General features: G+C 43.3%; 1 protein-coding gene across 8 annotated transcripts in view; it reads left to right on the forward strand.

Annotated features, from left to right (window-relative positions):
• Positions 1 to 27018, forward strand: part of ANKS1B (ankyrin repeat and sterile alpha motif domain containing 1B) — a 756551-nt gene that overhangs the window by 137029 nt on the left and 592504 nt on the right. For all 8 annotated transcript variants that reach the window (XM_030548477.1, XM_030548479.1, XM_030548473.1 and 5 more), the window contains exons 4-6: positions 5370 to 5666; positions 12567 to 12642; positions 14006 to 14107. In XM_030548477.1, the coding sequence (XP_030404337.1) occupies positions 5370 to 5666; positions 12567 to 12642; positions 14006 to 14107 (475 nt within the window). The remainder of the gene's footprint in view (positions 1 to 5369; positions 5667 to 12566; positions 12643 to 14005; positions 14108 to 27018) is intronic.

Below are 27018 nucleotides of genomic sequence, written 5' to 3' on the forward strand. Positions count from 1 at the left end.
CAAGGTCCTTCCAAACCACCTACAGGGCCAAAGCCAAACTTTTGAAGGTGCGCCCGAGGATGGTGTACCAGTTCCTTTCCAGGATCCTTTACCTCCCTTTTCCAACCGCCTCTCCTTTTTCCTCCCTGCGTGGTCCCAGCTAACTTCAGATCATCGGGTCCTACGCACAGTGGAACGGGTACCACCTCCAGTTTATTTCGCCCCCTCCCTTCCACCTCCCACCCTCGTCCCTCTTCAGGGACCCCTCTCACGAGCAATTCCTTTTACAAGAGGTGCGCACGCTCCTTATCATGGAAGCCATAGAAGAAGTATCAGAAGACGAAAGGGGGAAGGAGTTCTACTCTCGCTATTTCCTAATCCCCAAAGCGAAGGGAGGTCTCAGACCTATCCTAGACCTGCGAGAACTCAACAAGTTCATGATAATGTTGAAGTTCCACATGATATCCCTGGGGACCATCATCCCATCCTTGGATCCCGGAGACTGGTATGCTGCCCTCAACATGAAGGACGCGTATTTTCACATCGCCATTTATCCTCCACACAGGCGATACCTCAGATTTGTAGCCAACCGTCAGCATTTCCAGTTTACGGTCCTACCGTTTAGCCTCTCTACAGTACCAAGAGTATTCACAAAGTGCATGGCTGTAGTCGCTGCCTCCCTCCGCCGCCGCCGGATACACGTCTTTCTGTAACTCGACGATTGGCTCATCAGAGGGACCTCCGAGACACAAGTCACCCGTCATGTAGGCATCGTCAAGGACCTATTCATACGTCTAGGCCTGATGATCAATACAGACAAATTCACTCTGGTTCCCACACAGAGGATAGACTTCATTGGGGCCATCCGGGACTCCAATCTCACCAGAGCCTGCTTACCACCGACTCGATTATAGGCGATGGTAACAATAATTCAAAGCCTACAAACCTTCCCAACGACTTTGGCTTGCACTTGTCTCGGTCTATTGGGTCACATGGCTGCCTGCACATTTGTGACCAAACACGCCAGGTTACACCTCCGTCCCCTCCAATTTTGGCTCAACTCGGTATACCACCCGGGCAGAGACGCCATAGACATGATAGTCACCATTCCCCCGAGCATCCTACTCTCCCTCGACTGGTGGCTGACGCCCTCCCTGGTGTGTGCAGGGATGCCGTTCTAATGACCCCAGCCTTCCATGGCCCTGACGACAGATGCCTCATCTCTCGGCTGGGGTGCCCACCTCGGACATCTTCGCACTCAAGGCCTTTGGTCATCTTAGGAGCTGGCCTTGCACATCAATGTCCGAGAACTGAGAGCAGTCTGCCTTGCGTGCCAGGCATTTCAACAGCACTTACAAGGCCGCTGTGTCTCAGTGTTCACAGACAACACAACGGCCATGTATTACATAAACAAGCAGGGAGGGGCACAGTCCTCCCCCCTTTGTCAGGAAGCCATCCAGCTTTGGGACTTCTGTATAGCCCATTCGATAGACCTGGTAGCATCTTTTCTCCCAGGCGTTTGGAACACTCTGGCAGATCGACTCGGCAGATCCTTCCTGTCTCACGAGTGGTCGATTCATCCGGACATTATTCATTCCGTTTTCCGGAAGTGGGGCTTTCCCCATATAGACCTCTTCGCTTCCCACGAGAACAGGAAATGCCAGATGTTCTGCTCCTTCCAAGGCCTCTCCCTGGGCTCAATCTCGGATGCTTTCCTGATGCCGTGGACGAGCCAACTGCTTTATGCCTTTCCACTGTTCCTGCTGGTTCACAGGGTCCTGATAAAGCTCCACAGGGACAGAGCTCACTTGATCATGATCGCTCCAGCGTGGCCCAGGCACTGGTACAGCACACTGCTCGACCTGTCGATAGCCAACCCAATTACCCTGCCTCTTTGCCCAGACCTCATAACTCAGGACCACGGCAGACTTTGCTACCCAGACCTGCAGTCGCTTCATCTCAAGCATGGCTGCTGCGTGGTTAAACCAGTCCGAGTTACGGTGCTCTGCCTCAGTACAACAAGTACTTCTGGGTAGCAGGAAACCTTCCACTCGGTCAACGTATCTGGCCGAGTGGAAGCGTTTCTCCTGCTGGTGCGAAACGCAGAATGTCACTCCCACCGAGGCCTCGATCCCCACCATCTTGAACTACCTCTGGTATCTTAAACAGCAGGACCTAGCGATATCATCATTGAGGGTGCACTTGGCGGCCATCTCTACCTTCCACCCAGGGGAGAGTGGCCGCTCCGTGTTCTCGCACTCTATGGTTTCTAGGTTCCTCAAGGGCTTGGAACGCCTATACCTCCAAGTACGACGCCCCGCCCCAACCTGGGACCTCAATCTGGTTCTAACCAGACTCATGTCTGCCCCATTCGAGCCATTAGCAACCTGCTCGCTATTATACCTGTCCTGGAAGACAGCTTTTCTCGTAGCCATTACGTCGGCCAGGCAAGTCTCCGAGCTTCGGGCTCTCACGGTGGACCCACTGTATACTGTGTTTCACAAGGACAAGGTGCAGTTGCGACCACACCCGGTGTTCCTTCCTAAAGTGGTTTCGGCCTTTCATGTAAACCAGGATATCTTCCTTCTGGTCTTCTTCCCGAAGCCACATTCATCACAACAGGAGCAACAACTGCACTCCCTAGACGTCCGTAGAGCGCTCGCATTTTATATCGAGCACACAAAACTCTTTCATAAAACGCCCCAACTCTTCATCGCGGTGGCAGACCGAATGAAGGGCCTACCTGTCTCCTCCCAGAGGATCTCATCTTGGGTGACGGCATGCATCCGTACTTGTTATGACTTGGCTCATGTTTCCTCGAGCCACTTCACCACTCATTCTACCAGAGCTCAGGCTTCATCTGCCGCCTTCCTGGCTCGTGTACCTATCCAGGAGATATGTCGCGCAGCTACCTGGTCCTCGGTGCACACCTTTGCCTCTCATTACGCTCTAGTTCAACAGTCCAGAGATTATGCAGCCTTTGGCTCAGCAGTTTTACATTCTGCAACATCTCACTCTGACCCCACTGCCTAGGTAAGGCTTGGGAATCACCTAAATGGAATCGATATGAGCAAGCACACGAAGAAGAAAAGACAGTTACCCACGTTTGTAACTGATGTTCTTCGAGATGTGTTGCTCATATCCATTCCAAATCCGCCCTCCTTCCCCTCTATCGGAGTAGCCGGCAACAAGGAACTGAAGGGCCGTTGGGTTGGCAAGGGTATATATCCAGCGCCATAGCGGCGCCACTCCAGGGGGCGCCCAGCCGACTCACCGAGTGTTGCTAGGGTAAAAATCTTCCGACGAGCATGCAAGCAGCGTGCGCACACCTAATTGGAATCGATAAGAGCAACACATCTCGAAGAACAACAGTTACAAAGGTGAGTAACCATCTTATATCATCCATGAATGACTAAAAAAGTTATAACTCTTCAGCTTAAATATTCAATTGTATATTTGATGGGTAGCTATATCTGATTGATAATTGTATGTTAAACTTCTGAACCTTTATAAAATTTCTGGGGCCCACATTTTTAATATTATCCATACAAAATGTGCATGCAACTACACATCTAATTTCTATGTGAAACTACTTCCATTGAATATGCAAATAAGGGAATTGCCTGCACAATATATCATAATTGGCTATTTTATTACAATTATCTGAAGAGCATACATAATTGCAGTAAGTGTGCGTGAAAATTAGGCTTCAATTCCCTGTTTATTTTAGTGCAGTTTTGTTCACAACGTTTTGAAAATTTAGGCCTGTATGAATAACTCATGCTTGTGGTTTGGGGTACGGTATTGGGGACAAACTGTTTACAAAGGTTTTCTTAATCAAGCCTTGTATCACCAAAGATGCACAGGGAGTCATTAGAGCATACAAAGGATCTCGAAAATCTCAACCATTGTACTTTGTCCATGAGACAGGAAGAGTGCAGTCAAAGAGGATATTGCGTATTCTTTATATTGGTTAGGAGGTGGACCCATGAAGGTATTTGATCCAAACTGGTTGTGGAAGATGAGTCCCCCAGTTATCAGCTCACTTTAGCATGCAGGCTTCACCTAGCTTGCACACCAGATACCTGCTTAGGGTAAAAATAAACAAAAGGTTTGTTTAATAGATAAACCACACATTCAAAGATGAAACAGTAAGGGAGAGCTAACATATATAAGTTGCACAGTAAATAAACATAAAGATGCAGCCTCAGGCTTTGCACTTCTGTATTAGATAAAATCTCTTTTCTAATATAAGTTATCTATTGCCCTTGCACATTTTGCCAGTCTACCCCCTAACTGCAGAGGGGAATCTGGTGTTTCACAGACAGTTTCTGGATAAAATCTTCAGTTTCTATTCTCCTTTTTGAAATGCTTCTTCCCCACCTGCCCTTCTCTCACCCCACCATCTCCTGGCATGATGATTCATGGTTATTCAGATTGGGGAGAATTCCCAGTTGTCTCAGTAACTTTCCAATAACTCAAATGATGGGCCATTAGTCTTTTCTTGGATGGTACAATGATAGGGGCTTGGAGCTAGTCCTATCTGGTTGAGAAGGCCGCCCCTCCCTGCCTAGCTACCCAACACCCTGCTCAGAGATGGTGGTGAAGCTGCACTACAAATTATGAGAATGGTTTTCTGTAACCACAAACACATAAATCATAACCACAGTCTGTATACAAATTTCATAATAACCATTACATTTAGAACATTAAATGCTTTCATAAAAGATCTTACTCCACATATTTTTATAGCACAATAACATTATATACAATCAGTTGATTCAGCAGCTTATTCTTTTGGGTTCAAACCCCTGTTCTCCCCTGGGAGTGTCTGGACTCTGATTATCACACAATGATCTTGCCACAAAGGTTTATAGTTGTCTTTAGCAGCAATATTTATAGTGAGATGCTAAATGATTAAAATGTTAAACAATTTTCATTTCCCAAGTTTTCTCTGTATTTCTCTACAATCTTAATAAAAATTGGTTTTATTTCAAATGACCCATTGTGGCAGGGCAGACTATTAAGTTAGTGTGCTGTTAGACCATTTCCGAGCAAAAGATCTTGAACTGTAATTTCAGAGGAAGCTGGATCAAGAGAGAGATAACAGGTCTCAGCAGATGGTTGGGGCAACAAACACTGAAATTCCTTCCACTAGCACTGTGGTAAGGAAGATAGCTGGGGCCAGTGTGGGCAGAACTGAATTGCTGGAGGGTCACCAGGCTTGTTTAGAGACGTTCTTACTAAATTTGGAACACTTTAGTAGATTTGTTTCCCTGTGTTTAAATTGAATCATATTTCAAACTTTTTATTTACAATCGGTTAGTAAAGGCAGAGTTCGCATTCTGTGTTGTTAAACATGAACTTCTTAAGATTTTCTTTTTTAACAGAACAATGAAAATGAAACGGCTTTGCACTGTGCAGCTCAATATGGACATTCAGAAGTAGTTGCTGTTTTACTGGAAGAACTAACAGATCCTACAATAAGAAACAATAAATTAGAAACTCCTTTGGATCTGGCAGCACTATATGGGCGTCTGCAGGTAGTGAAGATGATCATCAATGCATATCCAAACCTGATGAGCTGCAATACTAGGAAACACACACCTTTGCATCTTGCTGCACGTAACGGCCACAAAGCTGTTGTACAGGTGCTACTAGAGGCTGGAATGGATGTCAGCTGCCAAGTTAGTGTTCTATTTTCTGCCAGTCTTTATATATAAATGAAGCTCCCAGTCATTTCAGTTTTAAGATACATTTATATGGCATTTTTAAAAGAAATCATGAAATTCTGCAAGGTCATGTATAAAATAGACTAATATTTACAATCTATGGCGTGTACTTAACTGGATACTATAGCCCTGATTCAAGAAAGTGTCCCTTGCTTAAATCCCATTATTTTAAAGTTAAGCATGTGCTTAAATGCTTCCCTGAACCAGGGCCTATGAAATTAATTGTATAGTATGGGCCAGATCCTCATCTGATGTAAATTGGCATAGCCCCATTCTCAGCTGGTGTAAATTACTTTACTTCCCTTGGCCTCAATGGCACTATGCTGATTTACATCTATTGAGGCTATGGTCCTTTGTGCTAAACAGAGTATGGAAGCTAGACAGTAAGTTTGCCTGAGATTTTGCTTTAGATATACAGTTAATCAGTTTATTCAACATACATAGACGTGAAGAATATATAAGAATGCTAAAACACAACTTAAGCAGAGAGCTGTTGGCAAGTTCAGCTGCATCCACTGGTCTGCCTGCTTCGCTAGACCTCTTTAGTTGTCACACGTTTCTAACTCCACCAGTTAAGTGAAAGTTGCAATGGAAGCTGTTTTGTTTTGTAGGAATGGTTACAGCCACATAGCTTCAGTTTCCAATGGTCTATCCAGCTCTACAGACAAAGATATGGATACTCAGGAGTTGAATTTTCTGATTTTTTTTTTGCTCTTATTACATAAGCCTAGTATAAAGCAATATTCACTGCACCAAAATTGTACTGCAACAGATTGCTGAAATTTCTCACTCAACATAATTATTTTCAGTAGCATACAATTCCATATTTAATAGGGTGCCAGTTTTAAATAAAAAACTATAGGAAGGTAAAATATATACAGTACTGTAGCAATAAATCATGTACATCCACTCTTCAGTGCGGGGAAATGATCTGGCTTCTAGGTTAAAGAGTAGGAGTCAAAATGTACTGTTTGACCCTGTCTTACCTAATATGTGATTTCTCTTGTTTTGTATGGCTGGACTGTGTTTGGGGTAAAAATAATGTTTTTACTTCAAATATAAAATTGCTTGCTGGCTGCCAGGATTATCCTTTTTAGTTACATTATCTGAAAGTAAAAAAGCTAGAGCAAGGAGTAACACATCCCTCCAAAAAGTATTTCTGATTATATATCTCCTTTTGCATCTCCAGAAGATGAATGGGGAAGAAACAGACTGAAACTGCATTAATGCTGGCTAGCATAAGAAATAGTATTTTGCTCTGAAAATTATCCCTGTTGTAGAGCCATATATATCAACAGAATTACGTCAAGGATGAATTTTTATCTTATAGCTCCACAAGATATGGGATATTCCCTTATAATGTAACTGGAATAATTTCACCACTGTTTTGAGTTCTCCTAAGTCAATTTTATACAGTTTCACCATCAATATGATACATATTAACTTTCATATATCTAGTTATAATGTATAAAATACTTTATTGAAAACATTCTTCAGTTTATGCCTACTTCACCCCTTGACTCTTACTGTTGCTGATTCTCAAACAAGTTAATTACATTTCTTAAATCTGACGTCATTTTAAATCAGTGCTGTTTTTGAGCATTTTGCAGATGTTGAAGTGTTCTACATGATCGTACTAGAAACACTGATGACAGACAGTGTTTAAAAGACTTTAGTTTCTTAGTTTTGACACTGATCCTCATTTAAATATAGGTTTTACTTTAGTTTCTTGCTAGTCTTAGTACAATAACTCACCTGTTTTTAGTCAGGAGTGAAAAATACTCACTACTTTTTAATGTCATTTTGTTTGCCATCTATGTTAGAATCTGACAATTGCCTTTATTTTCAGGTGCTCTAATTTTTCTTAGCCAGTTTTGAAGCTACCTTTAGTTTGTTTCACTTTCTGCATTATGTGCTGGGTCAATTTCTGTTTCTTCCATGTTTGCTCTTCTCTCCATGGTGAAGAATTTATTTATTTCCCCAGCAATATCCATCTTCTCTGTCAATAAATTCCCTTCATTCTGCATCTTGGTACATTGCCAAGTTGGCTTTCTCTATATTCTTAACTTATTACTTCTGTAACCTCTGAATACTTTTTTGTTGATAATTACTATCAGATCATTAAACTGAACAGAGCATACAATATCAGTCTGTTACTTAAAACTGAACTCAGCTGTTTTAGTCTTCATTAAATTGCTCTGCATCACTAATTGGGAGGGAACAATATAAAAAAATATCAGAGGGGTAGCCATGTTAGTCTGGATCTGTAAAAGCAGCAAAGAATCCTGTGGCACCTTATAGACTAACAGACGTTTTGGAGCATGAGCTTTCGTGGGTGAATACACACTTCGTCAGATGCACTCACGAAAGCTCATGCTCCAAAACGTCTGTTAGTCTATAAGGTGCCACAGGATTCTTTGCTGCAATATAAAGAAATGTAATCCCGTGTGGTAAATTAAATTATACATGTTCATACTCTTTAAACAAATTCAGCTTTATCAGCAGTAAAGAACTCTCAGAATGTAGAGATACAATTATAGAAGTATCTGCAATCATCTTTGTGTTTGTAAACATTTATGTAAATGGAAGGTTTACTTTAGCCATTTTATTAATCTCTTCTGTATGCCCTGACCACTTTTAATCTTAGCAAATATTTGGGCTAATAATAGACAACATTTAATTTTGGATTGAATTAATCACACATTTTATTCGTTTCCCAGGTCTTTCCAATGTCCTTCAGTCTGAAATTATTTAGAAGTGGGCAATACAAATCTGCTTCAACTGTTTATGCTTTGACATTTTCATTTTAATTAAAACATATGAAAAATACACAGGTTTTGGTGAGTGATAGACTTTGGGCCCTTAGTCTTAAATGACATTGCACAATACAATGTGTTCCATGCAGGGATTATTTGCATAGTTGTGAAGGCCTTTCAGAATTTAACTACCTCTGTTTATCCAATCTTTTATCTTACCCTGTTTTCACCTTCCCACTCTATTTCATTAATGATGGCAATGTCCATTGCCTGTCAGTCCATTTCTCCCACAAACACCAATGCCCCAGCCTTCTTGCTGCCACTTGTATGTGGAACACACTCCCTGAATCAACTTGCAAAGCTACCACCCTGTACTTTAAATCATCTCCTCCAAACCACATCCATTATGAATTGCCTAATGATAAGGACTGGGCACGTTGCCTATTAGAGATTCATTAAAAATCTCTTCTTTACTTATATATTAAAACTAGGGCTGTCAAGTGATTAAAAAAATTGCAATTAATTGCGCTGTTAAACAACAATAGAATACCATTTATTTTAAATATTTTTGGATGTTTACTACATTTTCAAATATTAATTTGAATTACAATACAGAATACAAAGTGTACAGTGCTCACTTTATTTTTTATTACAAATATTTGCAATGTAAAAAACTATTTATTTTCAATTTTCACCTCATACAAGTACTGTAGTGCAATCTCTTTATCATGAAAGTTGAACTTAATGTAAAATTATGTACAAAAAAACCTACATTCAAAAATAAAACAATGTAAAACTTTAAAGGCTAAAAGTCCACACAGTCCTACTTCTTGGTCAGACAAACAAGGTTTGTTACAATTTGCAGGAGATAATGCTGCCTACTTATTTAGAATGTCACCTGAAAGTGAGAACAGGCATTTGCATGGGACTGTTGTAGCTGGTGTTGCAAGATATTTACATGCCAGATGCGCTAAAGATTTATATGTCCCTTCATGCTTCAACAACCATTCCAGAGGATGTGCTTCCATGCTGCTTGGTAACAATCCAAAGCAATGCGTACTGACACATGTTCATTTTCACCATCTGAGTCAGATGCTACCAGCAGAAGGGTGATTTTCTTTTTTTGGTGGTTTGGGTTCTGTAATTTGCGCATCAGAGTGTTGCTCTTTTAAGACTTCTAAAAGCATGCTCCATACCTCGTCCCTCTCAGATTTTGGATGGCACTTCAGATTCTTAAATCTTGGGTCGAGTGCTGTAGCTGTTTTTAGAAATATCCATTGGTACCTTCTTTGCATTTTGTCAAATCTGCTGTAAAAGTGTTCTTAAAATGAACATGTGCTATAACATGAAATATATGCAGAATGCAGGTAAAACAGAGCAGGAGACATACAACTCTTCTCCCAAGGAGTAGAGTCACAAATTTAACCGGCACTTTCTTTTTAAATGAGCATCATCAGCATGGAAGCAAGTCCTCTGGAATGGTGGGCAAAGCATGGAAGTGGCATACAAATGTTTGGTATATCTGGCATATAAATACCTTGCAACGCTGGGTACAAATGTGCCATGCAAATGCCTGTTCTCACTTTCAGGTGACATTGTAAATAAGAAGCAGACAGTAGTATCTCCCGTCAATGTAAACACACTTGTTTGTCTTAGCGATTGGCAGAATAAGAAATAGGACTGAGTGGACTTGTAGACTCAAAAGTTTTACACTTTTGTTTTTGAGTGCAGTTATGTAACAAAAAAAAATCTGCATTTATAAGTTATACTTTCATGATAAAGAGATTGCCTTATGGTACTTATGAGGTGAAAATTGAAAAATACTATTTGTAGGGGACCCTGGAAGATATTGTTATGGTCTAGCTAGGGCCTGCGCTTTCTCAAGGAAAGGTTATTAGCGGACATAAGTTGCTAGCAGCTGCTGCTTCTAACCGGTTTAGACTGCCCTGTGTGGGAAGCCCCGGTGTTTTGGGGAACTGCAGAAAGTCCCTGGCCCGAGGCCAGGGGAGGCAGCCATTGCTGGTGGAAAGTCCCCCATTGCATATGTAGAGGCTGCTTTGCATGAGATTAGCATGATGCTATAATTGCTATGGGATGGGGCTTGCGCGTTGGACTTCACACCTGACCGAGCTGTTCAGGCGTTGGACTCCCCAAGCCAGTGGCAGCAACGCATGAAGGTTAGGTGTGTCACTTAACCTTCATTAAAGCCAATTAACTCACCTGTGTGTGTGTGGGCCTCGTCCTTGCAGAGCATCCAGGCACGTAACACTATTTCTTTTGTTTATCATTTTTTCAGTGCATATATTTGTAATAAAAATAATATAAAGTGAATATTGTATATTCTTTATATTCTGTGTTGTAACTGAAATCAATATTGAAAATGTAAAAAAAATCCAAAATATTTAATAAATTTCAATTGGCTTTGTATTGTTATAAATGTGATTAATCACAATTACTTTTTTTAATTGTGATTAATTTTTTTAAGTTAATCACGAGTTAACTGTGATTAATTGACAGCCCTAATTAAAACACTTAACTAATAAAAAAATCTTGCAGCTCGCAAGTGAGTCTGCAGATTGTACACATAGGTGATCTATTGTAGTGTTCCTATAAAAGTTCTCTTTTCCATCCCTCCGGCGTTGTTTTCCATGACCACCTGTTATGTATTCTCTCTGTTTAGCTATAAAGTACTTGGAGCAGGGACTGTCTTCTACTATATACCTAGTACAATGGGGTCTCAATCCTGATTAGGGCCTCTGTATGTACTGCATGGAAAACTGAAATCAGTGGATTCACTCCAGATTTGAATGATGTAAATGAGAGCAGAATTTGGCCCATTGTGCTTATGAAATACGATTGGCATCCTTTGCACTGGATGTCACTTTAGGAGGATTTCTAGCCACACTAATAATGCTCACTTTTGGGGTAACATATACTCCAAAAGGATATAAAAGCCTGCAGGGAATAAGACAGAGAAAGTTGACTGTAAGTCTTGACTTTACTTGCTATAACATCGAGATTAAAAGCATGCTACTATAGTTGCATTATCAGCTGCAAATGAAAAAGGTCTTCACATTTGACACTTTAAAAAATTCTGTTTTATTTCAAAATAATGCCACAGCAAGCAGGGGCGGCTCTAGGCATTTTGCCGCCCCAACCATGGCAGGCAACCTGCCTGCCACCCTCGCGGCGACCAGCAGAGCGCCCCCAGTGGCTTGCTGTCCCAAGCACTCGCTTGGAGTGCTGGTGCCTGGAGCCGCCCCTGATAACAAGAGATATTTCCAGTTTTTGTCATTTATGTGAAACTAAGTTTCTTGCTATTGCAAATCTGTGTAACCCTCAATGTTAAGTTTCATGCTGTGTTGCACCTGAAAGGAATATGGTTTGTATCACAAGACTGGTACATTCTTATATTCAGGAATAACAAAAGTCAGTATTTTAATGCACAGAATAAAAGTATTTTTTCACTGAAAATCTTTCCACCGTAGCACGAGAGAAACTCATAACACTGATACCCCCTTCTACTCAAATACACCCCTTAAGTAAAAAAAAAAAAAACAACAACAAAACATTTAAAACACACACACAAACAAAACCTTTCCTTAAGTATAGTTTTTACCCTGAAAATGGAGAAGAGCCAGAGACTCCCTGGGATCCACTAGGGATTTCACTATTGCTATTGATTTGTATGGAAGGCACCCAAATGCTTTTGTGATGGGCATCAGTATGAAGATAGATTTATTTACTTATCCTAAGTTTTGTTGTTAGACTTGCAGTTTTTACTCAGGCAAAACTCCCAGTGATTCCACTAGGAATTTTGTCTATTAACTGCAGAATGAGGGCCACATTTATTTACTGCATCTTGTTTTTATATGGTTATTAAGTGATCTTTATCATAGAACTTTCTCTACTCTTGTATGTTGCAGCCCTGTATGAAAGATTTTTAATAAACATTATTGGTAATTATTCTTGCCCAAACAACAGTCTTTTAATATAGTTGGGAGCAAAAAGTAAGTGTTCTTTGTCTAAATATATTATTTTTTGAAAGGATTCCTTGGTATTTCAGTGTTTTTAATGCATTAATATTGTTCTATTCCAGACAGAAAAGGGGAGTGCACTTCATGAAGCATCTTTATTTGGAAAGGTGGATGTAGTACGCATTTTACTAGAAACAGGTATACCACATTTCTCATGTGATTTCTAGATTATCAAGTGTCCTTGATGTTTCTGATTTCAAAAAGTGCTCTCTTTTTTATCTTCTGTGCTAGCCTAGATGCTTGGGTATAGTTCCTCCTTGCCAGCAGATAGAGATTGTATGTATGCTGAGACTTTTTGGTGATGTCAACTTTGCATATTAGGGGCTCATCAGCTTCCAGAGAACATGGAGTAGACCACTGAGACTTGGAAAGTTTCTAGCTGCACAGTGGTGTTCAGGTGCTGCTGCAGCACTGTGTGATGCACTAACAGCCTATTCATGCAGTGAGCCAGCTCTCCTGCTCCAGGGCCAGAAAGTGACCATTCTATCTGGCTTCCACATACAAGACAGACCCTAAATCAGGTTCTTCACCAATCCAAGTGGGTAGCAAACCAGGAAGTAAAATAGGTAGAGGTTAGGCTCAGACCATCTTTCCTACAAGAATCCCTCAATTGTGAAGGAGTCCCAAGAAGGGCAGATTCCTGAGACCCCCTCAATTGTAAGGAGAGTTAGGCAGATCAAAGCAGATCTCTTACCTCAGAGGATTCATGCTTCCTTCAGATGGATTGTTAAGGAGTTTTCCCTTTGTTAAAGAATTTTTGAGGTACCTCTCACCCTGGCACCTTACCTGCCCCAAAGATTCCAACTCATCCTACAAGCCCCTCTGTGTCTGAACCAAGAAATCCCCTTGTGCAACCTAGCAACACTACCTATGCCCTTAAAGCTCAGAACTGTTTGCTTATGAAATATGATTGGCATCCTTTGCACTAGATGTCACTTTAGGAGGATTTCTAGCCACACTAATAGCGCTCACTTTTAGGGTAACATATACTCCAAAAGAATATAAAAGCCTGCAGGGAATAAGACAAAGTTGACTGTAAGTTTTGACTTCACTTGTTATAACATGGAGAATAAAAGCCTTCTTCAACCCTTGTATTTTCATATACACAGAGTAAAGCATGTATGACAGTCTAAATTAACTTTATTTTAGATTAAGCAAATACTACAGACAAGAAGGAACAAAAGTAACATCTCCACTCAAGGACTCAATGTTTGTGTGACTCAGTTTATATCAAACTAGAGGCAACTTTGAGAACAAAATGTCTGTTGTGCTATAGACACAGGAAGAGAGCCAAAATGTTTGGATTCAGCACACAAAAAGTAAAGGACATCAGCAACAAGTCCCCCATCCCTCTCCATCCACAGGAAACTCTGATGATCTGAAATCTGGGGTGGTTTGTGTGGAATAGGCTCACTGTTTGAATATAGCCCAGATATAGGTAGCTCTATTTTGCTATGCCACCTTTCTCTTTCCAGAATACATTATAGTGTTTTTATTTCAGGAATTGATGCCAACATAAAGGACAGTTTAGGTAGAACTGTTTTAGATATCCTTAAAGAACATCCATCTCAGCAGTCACTACAAATTGCTACACTACTTCAAGGTAAGTCATACTAAATCATATGCTAATCGTATGAGAGATAAATTAGAATAAAGTTACAGGTAAATTAAAATGTATGCTATTCTATTCTTGTGTTATTTCATGATTTTCTTGTGAATTAAAAAGACTGGAAAGCACACACATTTCAATGGTCACATTTTGTTGACCATGTTTAAAATTTCACCTTTTTCTCCATCTGATAACAAAATGTAAGAAGTCACACTTATTTGATATATCATTTGCACTTAACATTACATTACTATTTGTAAATTAACTTTTGGTAATATCTCACTTCAGTTTTATTCTTTGTAGTGTTGTAGCCATGTTGGTCCCAGGATGCAAGACAGACAAGGTGGGGTAATATCTTCTATTGGACCAACTTCTGTTGGTGAAAGAGACAAGCTTTAGAGCTTCATTGACTTGAAGAAGTGGTTGGTGGGGCTTGAAAGCATGTCTTTTCACCACAGAAGTTGGTCCAATAAAAGATATTAAACTCACCCACCTTGTCTCTACCAATTTACTTAAAATTTATTACTTTGAAGTACTGCAGAACTGGTTGGTCAGTACATTAGTAGTAAAACTGATTGAAAGATGAGGAAGCCAGGCCCGTGCCAGTGTATGCAATGCCAACACTGGGTCGGGGCAATCAACAGTCTTCACCAACTCAAGCTTTATCTCTGAGAGTTTGTGCTTCACAGGACTCCTGGTGGACTTATGCTGGACACTGAGAAATCTCAATGGGGTGCATATGGAGGGTCTGAAGGTGCTCCTCACATTTCTTCAATAAACAGGATGACATCTGCAGGCAAATTGGGCATCCACTGTTGACCCTAAGGCAGGCAAGCAATGAACATAGCTGCCATTATGGGCATAGTTGTTGCACACTGAAAATTTGAAGCCTCTGAGCAGCCTTTGCTCCTTTAAAGACACACTTGCCAGAACAGATTGGATTGGATGGCAGAGTAGCAAAAAAACATTAAAATGGATTTCATTCTTTTTGGTGTTTAGAATTCAGAGCAGGCATTGATGCACCAAAAGACCTGAGAGACACTGGAATGCCCTTATTCAGGGGCTGATGTACCAAGTAAAACAAGGTTGCATAGTTCAGGAGCACTTTGAAGAGAACTGTCTCGTGCATGGAGCTGAGGTTACAAGAATATGGTTCTAAGGAGATGAGACAGACACCAGGTTTGACACCAAAGTGCCAGAGAAAAAACACTGGAGTGAATGTGCCAAGATAAGCATAGGCTGAAGTGCTTGAGGCAACCACTTAATAAAAAAAAATATGCAATATACTGAATTGAGCATGTATGGGTAAATATGAAAAGAATATACTGATCTTCAATAACACAGTTGGAGCAATGCAAAAATGAATTCTCCAGCAGGGAACTGGTTTGCCAATTACAATCAAGAAATGAATGGAACATTCAAAGGTCAATATTTATACTTGGCAAATGATAGTCTATAACATTCAGTTACAGAGTCAGGCTCATGTTCCACCCTTCTACAGCCATCCTCTCTAGAGTCAAAAACTTAAATAATTGAAGGAATTCCATCAGTCTCATTCTAAGGAACTAAGATCCAAGAACAACAATCCTGCCCAGATGGTATCTTTAAAAAATTATAATATCACTGTCATCAGCACAATTACAAAAATTGCTGCTAATTAGAGATGGTCAATTTTGAAATTTCAACAAAAAATGGAAAGAAAAATGTAGATTGTTCAAGAAGAGGATTTAGGTGGCATGGGACCTTAACGTTAAACAGCACCTGCTTGAACTGGCCTTGAGGCCTGAGCCAGTACTGAGGCCTTCATCGAGATACAAATCGCCCTCTGGTTCAGAAAGTGCTGCTGCCTCCTGTTCTGAGGCAGAGACCTCTCTGAAAAGGCACAGGAGTCATTCTTCTTTGTTGCAACAAAGAAGTTGTTGAGTAAGACCAATCGGGAGCACTACCAGTTCCATGGAAACCCTTCTGCCTCCCATAAGAAGAGCATGGACTGGCACATGGCAGCTCTGGCATGTGGGATGGCACAAGTGCTTCTGAACCTCCCTCAGTACAGAGCAGAGAGGGCAGACACCCCATACCGTCGATTCCATTTCTGGCCTCTGGGTGTCAGTTGAGTCCAGTACCAATGAGAATGATGCCGGTGCTGACAGTGTCAGTGACATCAGTGTATCAGGCTGCAGAGGACCTACTCTGCCTTTTGGTCCCAGCCTTACCATTCTGGGCTTCAGCTGCCAGAGTTGGGAGGTCGAGGCTTGAGCCCTGTGGGGTGGAGGGCTTGTGGCTTCTGCCCCAAGAGGCAGGACGTGGGGCTCAGGGCTCCAGGATTCAGTCACTGGATTGGGGGGTGGGGCTTGGGGCTTCAGCCATGAGGGACTGGGGACTTCTGCTCCATGGGGCATTGGGGCTTGGGGCGTCTGTTCTCTGAGAGTTAACTTGGCAGTGATGTTTGCGTTTCATCCTCCAATGCAAGGGAAGTCGGTTTTCTCCAACACGAGGGTGATGAGATTTGTGAAAGAAGTTCTCTATCTACATCCTTCAGTCCAGGAGCTGGTCCCTTTATGGGATCTGAAGACTGTGTTAACAGGTCTAATGGGGCCTCCACTGGAGCCCATTGCGTCCTGTCCACTGTCCACTCCTCTCTCAGAAAATTGCATTCTTGATAGCCTTTACCTCTGCCAGGAGCATGTGTGAGTTACAGGTCCTGATGGTGGGACCTCCTTAACATGCAGTTCTCCAGGGACAAGGTTATGCACCAGCCATACCCAAAGTTTGTATCCAAGCAGGTTTCTCAGTTTCATTTAAACCAGGCAGTGTATTTGCCTGTATTTGTCCCCAAGCCACATTCTTCCCCACAGGAGCAATGTTTCTATATGCTAGAGTATAGACACTGTCTAGTCATCTATCTGAACAGGACTGAACAGATTCATGCTTTGCCTCGCCTATTCTTATCATTTGCAGACTGCATGAAGAGACAAATGATTTCTGCACAGATGGAAAACGTCTTGCATCAAGAGTGCATATGAGATAGCATCGGCTGTGTCTTTGCAGCAGATATGAGCGAATTCAGGGAGACTTCAGGCAGTATCAGTGGCATTCCTCAATAACATTTCCATATTGGACATTTGTAGGGCAGCCACATGGTCATCCATACATTTACGGACCATTATGCAATCATGCCTTCTCCCAGAGTGGACGCTAATGTTGGAAGAATAATCCTGCAATCCATACTCAAATAGACTCCGAATCTGGCCTCCAGTGTGGATACTGCTCACTAATCACCTACTTAGAATACACATCTGTATTTACTCGAAGAAGAAGAAATGGTTAATTACTGTAACTGTGGTTCCTCAAAATATGATGCAGACGTGTATTCCACAACTCATCCTCTGTTTCCTCTGCATTAGAATCTTCCCCTGGACATTCAGTGCCAAATAACTGAGGGGAGTCAGGGCGGCACCACCTCATACAGCCTGGGGAGGTTCTACTGGCATGAGGTGTGAGTGCGTCCCCTCTACGGGTACTGCTAGGCAAAAGTCTCCACCTCCAGCGTGCGAGGCACACACACACCTACTTGGCATACACTCTACATCACATATTGAAGAACCACAGTTATAGTAAGTAATCGTTTCTGTTCAGGAGTGAAAGTCTTCCAAGAAACAAAAATCAGTTATCTATAATACTGATTCTCAAGGAATGTAATCTTGAAGGATTCTCGCATACTCATCCACCACCCTTCAGAGTCTGGCATTTTATCTTATTTTTCAGCTGTCTTGATACGTGCAGTGTTTTGATTTTTTTTTCTTTGAGGCATATTTTTAAACACAAGTTGATCATTTTACATTGGCTTATCATTCTGGGACTGCCACCTGTTATGCAGTTGAAGGAACATACAGAATAACACTTGAGAAAAGAGCAGCGAAAGTTCTTTTTTTAAGGATTCTATTATTTATATTACCTAGAAGCCCAGTTATGGACCAGGACTCCATTGTGCTAGGCACTGTACAAACACAAAACGATAGTCCATACAGTATCAAAGAGAGCAGTGTTAAATCTAAAGACAAGAGACAACAGTTGCATATAGACAGATGGGAGAGTACCAGGAAACAACGAGATAATATGAGTTAGCATGATATGCAGTGGTCTCAGCACATCAACAATGTAGCCATTGTTAAGTGTTTTGTAGGCATCACAGAAAACAAGAGTTTTAAGGAGGACTTTGAATGAAGATAATGCATTACTTTTACAGACATCTGCAAGGTGCTCCTCCCAAGCTGGAAGGGTAGCATGGGAGAAAGTGCAAAGGTGCTTATTTGAAAATTTAACAAAAAGATGATTGAAGGCCAGCCACACCCATATGTCTCTTAAGCTATGTCTACATTATGAGCAAGAGGTGTAGTCATGGGGTCCATTCCTCACTGCTGGAGCTGTTGCCTCCTTCTGGTTACTCTGGGGATTAGCTCAAGGCCAATTCCCCCAACCATGGTTTGCACACGATGGCTCTGGCTCTCCTTCCGTCCCACAGCCCCTCTCTCAGCCTCAGGAACTGCCACATCCTTTTCATAACAGCCCTCCATCTAGGTTGCTCTCTGTTTCCCCCTTCTGGGGTAGGGGCATATAACTGTTCAATAGTCCAGATACTTCCTCAGTGGCGAATGTGGGGAATCGGGCCTGCCCACTATTCTGGGTCCTGAACCAGAGACCATATGGATAGCAGCCTCTTGCTTCCACTCTTTAAATTCTCCCTATGCTGCTATGTCTCCCTTTGCCACTTCCCCATGGCTCCCGTACCTTCTTTGCCCTTGCCTCAGGGCATTCAGCTACCAGTCTCTGCAGCCAGCAAGGAGCTCCCTCTTGCTCCCCAGTCCCTGCCAATAGTTGCTCTGTCCCAGGTTCTGCAGGTCTCTCAGCATGCTAGAGACACAGTCCTCACTTCTTGACCTCTCAGCAGCAACTGACTCTGCTCTGCCCTGCAGCTCTTCTTATATGGGCCTATGGGCCCCAGATCAGCTGCTTTGTGCAGACCTTCTCTGATTGGCTGTGCTCCACACAGCCTCTCTAGGCTACTTGGAGGACTCACCTCTACTGCTCCTTTCTGGGGCATGGTATGGTAGGACCCCAGGGCCTCCCTTAACCCCTTCCACTCCTGTGTGGGGTGGACACCCAATCATAGGTGTGATTCCCCTGCTTTGTATACACATATTCTTGCTAGGAACTGTAAATTGTGCTAGTGTGAGTGTAAATAGCAGCATAGCTGCAATAGCACATTTAGCAGGAGAAGAGGCAAGGCAGAGCTGAACCACGTACAAACCCACCTGAAACCAGTGAGTATGTACTTGGCACAGCTCAGCCATTCTCTGCTGCTGCTTCCTATGCTACCGAGGTTACACTGCCTTGTATTTTAGCCAGTGTAAGTATGTGTACACAAGCAGAGGAATCACATCCCTAACTCATAGTGTAGATATAGGCAGGGGTGAAAGTAACTTACAGGACTTACCAGTACTGCTGGAGTCCTGAGGGGTGTGTGGCCTCAACCAGAAGAGGTGTGGCCTCTCAAGACCCTGGGACACCGGCTGTGGCTGGGAGTCCTAGGGCCTTTAAATTAACCCAGGGCTCCCAGCTGCAGGCGTGGCTGGGAGCCCCCGAGGCTCAGGGATAAATTAAAGGGCCTGGGGCTCCGGCCGCTGCAGAGCCCCGAGCCCTTTAAATCCCCCCCGCAGCTCTGGCAGCTGAGCTGGGACCGGGATTTAAAGGGCCTGGGGAGCCTCGAGCCCTTTAAATCCTGGCCCCAGCCTGGCTGCTGGAGCTGAGAGGGGGAATTTAAAGGGCTCTGGGCTCCCTGCAGCTGCAGGAGCTCCGAGCCCTTTAAATTCGGCCCCAGCCCGGGCGCCGGAGCTGTGGGGGATGGGGGGTTAAAGGGCTCTAGGCTCCCCGCAGCTTTGGGAGCTCTGAACCCTTTAAATCCTGGCCCTAGCCCGGCTGCCGGAGCTGCGGGGAAGGTGGGGATTTAAAGGGCTCTGGGCTTCCCACAGCCACGGGAGCCCAGAGCCCTTTAAATCCCGGCCGCGGAAGCCAGAGCGGTCCGGCACACGGCTTTTGCCAGTACACCATACCGGCTCTTGCCAGTACACCGTACCAGTTTACTTTCACCTCTGGATATAGGCCTTCTCTTACATGATCAAAGAGAAGGCTTATCATTCTTGACAAGATCATGGTACTCCTGCAAGAAGGTCTCCAATATTTAAAAATCAAAGATGAAAGTTTCTGTGGGTATGATGGCCTCTGTTATCATGCAACCATTCCCAAAGTAGCTTTTAAGAATTTGAGTGTTTAAAACATGTAAAAGATGTTGCATATGAGAATTTGGAGGAGATTCTAGTAGTGGTTGTGATTTTTTTACCTCACAGTCTTTTCCATCATCTTGATTAGTTCAAGCTCTTGCAGTGATAGTTTTATTGTGTCCCTCATTTAGGGTCTTTGTTTCACTTTGTGTTCAATATTTGAGGCTTGGGTGGTAGAGGAGTCTGCCCACATCTGCAAAAATGTCTGCCCATTTTTTGCTTGAAAGAAAACTGATTAAATCACTTGCAAAAGCAATCAAATACAAAATGACCAAACTCCACATCTGTTTAAGTATTCTGTTGTAGTTATTAATCCTAGATGGATTGATTAGAAATGACAGTTCAATTTTTAAATATTTCTCATATGCTAGATGGAGTCATTTTCTGTGGTTTGTGTAGATGTGAGTTGCATAAAACTTCAGAGTTAAAACAAAAAATGGAACTATTTATTGCAGTTTAGTTGTCTTTACTTGCTGCTGAATAAATGCCTTTATAGGCATTCTCTTTCAAACAATAAAATATCAGGATTTGCCAACTAAGGCCAGTTTACTGGATATTTATTCAATGGATATAGCAAAATGATATCATTAAATATTGAAGTATTTAACAGTGCTGGCATTTAGGGAATTATAATTAGGCTTTGAAGATGAAAGGAATTCTGCCAAGGCTGGGAGACCTAAAATTAAACCAACCAGCTGTGTTTTAGTTTTAGCGCATGCTAATATGACGCAGGTGCATGTTGGACCATACTTTAACTCTTTTCTGCAGCCTGCCCTATTCTGTATTAAAATCCTTCTCTTTTACTAATTCAGGCAACAGGATTCTTGCTAGTATGAAAAAAGGAGAGAGTAAGCAGGCAGCTCAGAGGAATGACAAGAAAAGAATGTGTTTTCCCACAAATGCAAAGAAAATCAATTTTCTTTGGCTTGGTGTAGGATTATACAGTACAACAGTGAGGCCTGTTCTACCTTCTTACCCTTTACTCTCATTGTAAAGAATAGGACTGCTTCCAGAGTAAGAGACTATGCAACATGAACAATGGAGGGCAGAATGTGTTCTTGAAATTGCAGATTTCTTTAAGTTGCAAATTTCTATTTATTATTATAATTATTATTATGGTGATATTTTGGGGATAACTATGCTTACTTTGTTTTATAAGTGCTTTGAGATCTACTGTGCTACAGGAGATAGATATTTATTATTATTATTATTATTTTATTATTATTATTATTATTACTTTCTGTAGTGCCTAGGAACCCCAGTCATAGACCAGGACTCCATTGTGCTAGACACTGTATAAACACATGGCAAAAAGACAGTCCCCGCCCCAAAGATTTTACAGCCTAAGAACTTGTCTACATGAACAATATGTTTGCAGCAAGCTGGGGTGTGAATCAACTCTGCATTAGCTTCCTGTGAACTAATTGTCCATATGCACACTGCTGATGAACATTAATATTTGTTAATGTGCTTTGATCTAGTCCCGTTTCAAAGAGGATTAGCTTGACAGTTCTTTTTTCAGCCTCTGTGTAACATAATGTGTGTATGTATGTGAGTTTATGTGTATGCACACAAATATATACAATCATCGGGGGGTAGCCATGTTAGTCTGTATCCACAAAAACAACAAGGAGTCCGGTGGCACCTTAAAGATTAACAGATTTATGTGGGCATAAGCTCTCATGGGTAAAAAAACACTTCCTCAGATGCAAATGGAGTGAAAATTACAGATGCAGGCATTATATAAATACACATGAAGAGAAGGGAGTTACCTCACAAGTGGAGAACCATATATACAGTGAGCAAAAGAGAGAGTTGAGTTCTTAGTGTTGTTAGGATAGTAAGTTTAAGTTCTGTTAAAAAGGGCTTTCTTACTTGTTGTTTCCCTGTTTGTGGGTTTTCTATTCATGGTACTGAAGTATAGCCTGGTCACTGGGTTTCAAGCTTCTTTCTCCGGGCCTGTGCAAGTGAGCAGACCTTCTCAATAGCTCCTGAAATGCTTGAGAGAGAGAAACACAAATGACTTTGCCAGATTTGTAAGCTGTCCAAGCCTAGGATGAAGGATAGGGAGGCTAGGCTGAAATTCCTGTTAATGGAGATGGTGCTCAGGCCATCATTGGAGCCTTCCCAGTCTGACTCAGTGCCAAGTGCTGCAGCTTCAGTGTGAAGTTCACCTCCAGGGTTAGCAGAATCACGGCACCATTCTCCCTTGCCTGTACCAAGAAAGAAACACAAGGCTTCCAGATAGGCACTTGCCAAAGGAAGATCTAAACCCTCTAAGCCTGGTAAGAGCATCAAGAAGGAGTGGAGTAGTGTGCACCTGCAACCTGGGCACTCCTCCTCCAAATCTTTGCCTACGTTGGCACAGTTGGCTCTAGTGCCACAAGGGACATTGTTGAATCCAGTGCCGAGAAAGGTACCATCAACTTCTTCAGCATCGCAACAAGAGACTATCTCAGTGCTGATTATCACTGAGGCTTTTGTGGCAGCAAGAAACCTGCTTCTTTTCAGGGTTAGGTGATTCCACCTCTGGTACCACAGTTGCCTGCCTCTTGGACAAGCAGTATCTCAGTACTTTCCAAAGGGAAGCCTGCTATGATGGCGTCCCTCCGCCCATCTCCTGGCCTCTGGCACCAACTGGATTGTCTCCACCATGGTCAGATGAAGGGGAATCCTTATCAAACCCATCTCCGCGCAGATCCTCTCTTCCTAGTTACCACCATGATCCTTCAGTGGCACCTTCTATGGGAATGGAGCCTGGGCAACGAGGCCCTGCCCTTTATGGCCATTTTGGAGCCCTTGGGGGTTTCTCTGAACATCCAGATCTTCCCCACATCATGCATACTCACTGGCCTCATGTAGAAGGGCTGAGTCTACCCACTGAGCATCTCCATCCCCGGACTCCAGTAATGATCATCGTACAGAGCATCAGGAGGAGGTTCCAGAGTGACTGTAACAGAGTGACTGGTAGAGGAGATTCTACCTCCCTCCTCCAGTCTTGGCTTCATCTTTGTCCTCGCCAGATGAGGCCCTTTTGTCTGGCACAACTTCACCTCTTCCTCATGATTTTAAAGTTTATCAGGAGAGGCTAAAAGAGAGTGGCTGCAGACCTAGATGTACAGGTCAAAGATGTTAGAGAATCTTCACATCAGCTTGTCACGTCACATCACATTGACATTTTATCATTGTTGGGTCCCTCCAGGATAACTTTGTCAATTATTGGGGTGATAGAGCCTATAAGGCTCTATGACAGTCTCCGTCTTCATTGCCTCCCACCTCAAAAAGAGCAGAAAGAAAATATTATTTGCCCTCCCAAGGTTTTGACTACCTCTGTACTCACCCACCAACAGGCCCATTATTCATGATGGCAGCTAATGAGAGAGAGCGTCATGGGCACCAGGCTACCACCCCAAAATAGAAGGATGCTAAAGAACTGGATTTATTTGACAAGAACATTTATTCAACACAGCAATTGTGTATCACTAACCAACAGGCTTTGCTGGGATGGTACAATTTTAATTTATAGGGCTCCATGGAAAAGTTCAGAGAGCTGCTTCTGGAGAATGCTAGACAGATGTTCTCTTCCCTAGTCTGTGAGGGCAGGCTAGTCAAGAGAACATTGCTGAAGGTGGGGCTCAACGCTGCAGAATCAGCAGGTAGAATCATGGCCTCTTCTTTGAGTGCTGTCCCTGTGGGTGCTCCACTCTAGGTGACAGTGCATCCCGGCACCACTGATCGGAGATTTTTCGTAGCAGTGCCTGGTCGGGACGCACGCACTCAGTTGGTATCTCCCATCTCGCTGGAATCTTCCTGAGTGCGTGCATACTGCCCAGTTCCTTCTCAACTATCCTCGGCTGAAGATGGGACTTGGGGCAGTGCTGCCTTTTCTTCCCTGGTCTCTATAGGAAACAGTAACAAAGAACATAGAAATAGTTATTAGTTACATCCCGGTTGTTTCCCTTCCCTTAGTATAATCATAGTTAGCTACTTAGTTAAAAAAAAATCGCCTCAGGCTTGTCTGCCGTTGAGACACTCTCCCCTGCCATTTCTAATTCACAATGCCAGGGGCTTCAAGATTCAAAAGGTGGGTTTCCTGTCAGGACTCCATGCCAAGGTCAGATGGGCACTCACATTGTGTAAAGTGCCTTGGAGAAACACATCTCTCCGCAAAGTGCCTCCATTGCACGAGCCTCAAGTCTAGGGCTCCGCACGACAGGGACCTGCGGCTTGAAATGCTGCTGATGGAAAAATCCCTACAGCCACTTTCGGAGATGGAGAAAATTAAACCCGCTCCCACACACTCCCCAATGAGATCCGAATCAGTTGGGGGCATTGCTCCAAAGACCTCTCTGGAGTGGAGGCAAGAAGCACAACAGTCTCAGAGTAGAGACTTTAACAAGGGTAGGGGCTCTCCCATGAGATCCTCACCCTCTATGCTGACAGTGCCAAAGGCAGGCACCTCAGCCTTTTTTAATGCCTCAGCTGCAGCTCCAACAGAACACAGAGGCAGGAACCTGACCTCCTGTGCCACCAGGATCCTGTGGCACCAGTCCCGTCGGCACTGACAACGGATGCGGTGCCGACAGCACACTCATCCTCAGCACCAAAAATGGATGTGATGTCGATAGCGCGCTCCTCCTCGGCACCGAGAAGAACGTTGGCACCGAGTCTGTCTTATTCCCAGGCACCAGCACCGGACCCCCTGCAGGGCACTTCCAAGTGGTCCGCGGCACCGCTGTCACTTTCACTTTCAATAATGCGCTAGAGCACAGAGCAGGCTCAGCACAGCCACGGGAGCAGGAGCAACAGTTTCTCACTCAACATGACCTCTCTCTCCACTCCTAGATACACAGGGCTCACTTTTTGAACAGCCGTTCTCTCCACCTGAACTGGCTACCTTTACTGAGAGCGAGCTCAATTTACAGCAGCAGGCAGAGTTCTCCCCTCCTGCTTCTCCTCCTCCACTGGAACCTCTCCCACATCAGGTCACAGCTCAAGGCAACCAGCCTCAGTTTCCCTACTTCACCCCCCCATGGGTGGCACCTGGGTTCTCCTACCCCATGCCTTGGCCTCAGTGGTACCCTTGGCCACATCCTCCTACCAATCATCTTCCTTCTGTGCTTCGATCTACAGCTCCATCCACTTCTAAGGTGCTTGAGCCCCCTTCTGAGACTGCAAGCTATGCACCATATCCTGACTCACCGACCCCTAACTCTCCATCAGCCCCGGACGGAGCCCTCTTCCCTTCGCCTCCACAGAACGTGGATGACTGTAAACAATTTCAAGAACTTCTCGTGGGTAGCACTCAGTCAAGATATCCCCTTAGAAGAGGTTCAGGAGACACAACACAGACTCCTCAGAATCCTTCAACCGTCTTCACCCTCAAAGATAGCGCTCCCTATAAATGAAGCACTTCTGGAACCAGCTGACACTCTCTGGCAAACCCCAGCTTCTTTAGTACCAACTTGCAAAAAGGCCTAACGTAAATACTATGTCCCTGCTAAGGATGCTGACTTCCTATTTTCTCATCCACCATCGAACTCTCTTGTCACGGATGCAGTTGCACAGAGGACAAAACAGTCACAATATCGGCCCACCCTGGAAGACAAGGACCTTAGACACCTAGATGTCTTGGGTCACAGGGTTTATTCATCATCCACTCTACAATTCAGAATTGCAAACTATTCTGACCTCCTCGCCAACTACCACTGATAATTACAATAAATTTTTTGAATTTGCCTCCTACATTCCAGAGGATAGGAGAGCAGACTTCAAATCAATCCTGACTGAGGGCCAACTGATTTCCAGAACGGCTCTATAGGCATCTCTAGACACAGCAGCCCATACTACTGCAACTGCTGTGGTTATGCGCGGATCTTCATGGCTGTCTGCATCTGGCATTCCTAAAGAACTGCAAACCAAATTGGAGGACCTCCCCTTTGATAGGGACAAACTTTTCTCCAAAAAAACTGATGAACTCCTTCACACCAAGAAAGATTCTAGAGTGACACTGCACACCCTGGGCATTCACCCATCTCTTCCCAGGAGACAACAATACCAACCCTATCAAAGACCACGCACACAACAGTATTATCGTCCTCAACCCAGACCATACGACATAACTAGGAATCGCGCTAGACCCCCTAAGCACAGACAAAATCAATTTGAAGCAACGACCTCCCGTCCATCAGGGAATAAACAACAATTCTGAAACATTGGTCCAGGGTCTGCATGACCACCCCTTGATTCCACCGCCTACTTGCCCATTTGGCCACCGCCTCCAGAGTTTCCAAAATGCCTGGCAGCGGATTATACAGGACCTCTGTGTCCTTGAAATAGTTCAGTCCGGTTACTCTATCCCATTTATATCCTACCCTTCTATCCTTCCCCCTTCCCTGTCCCTCACAAGCACTTACTTCGCACAGAAGTGGCGCAAGTTCTACAACTAGGTGCAGTGGAACCTGTGTCAACGCAACATCAAGGGAAAGGTTTCTACTCCCATTACTTTCTGACTCAGAAAAGGTCCTGGGGATGGAGGCCTATACTAGATCTATGCCAACTGAACAA

This window comes from Gopherus evgoodei, chromosome 1 (genome assembly GCF_007399415.2).
Source record: "Gopherus evgoodei ecotype Sinaloan lineage chromosome 1, rGopEvg1_v1.p, whole genome shotgun sequence".
Classification (NCBI taxonomy): domain Eukaryota; kingdom Metazoa; phylum Chordata; order Testudines; family Testudinidae; genus Gopherus; species Gopherus evgoodei.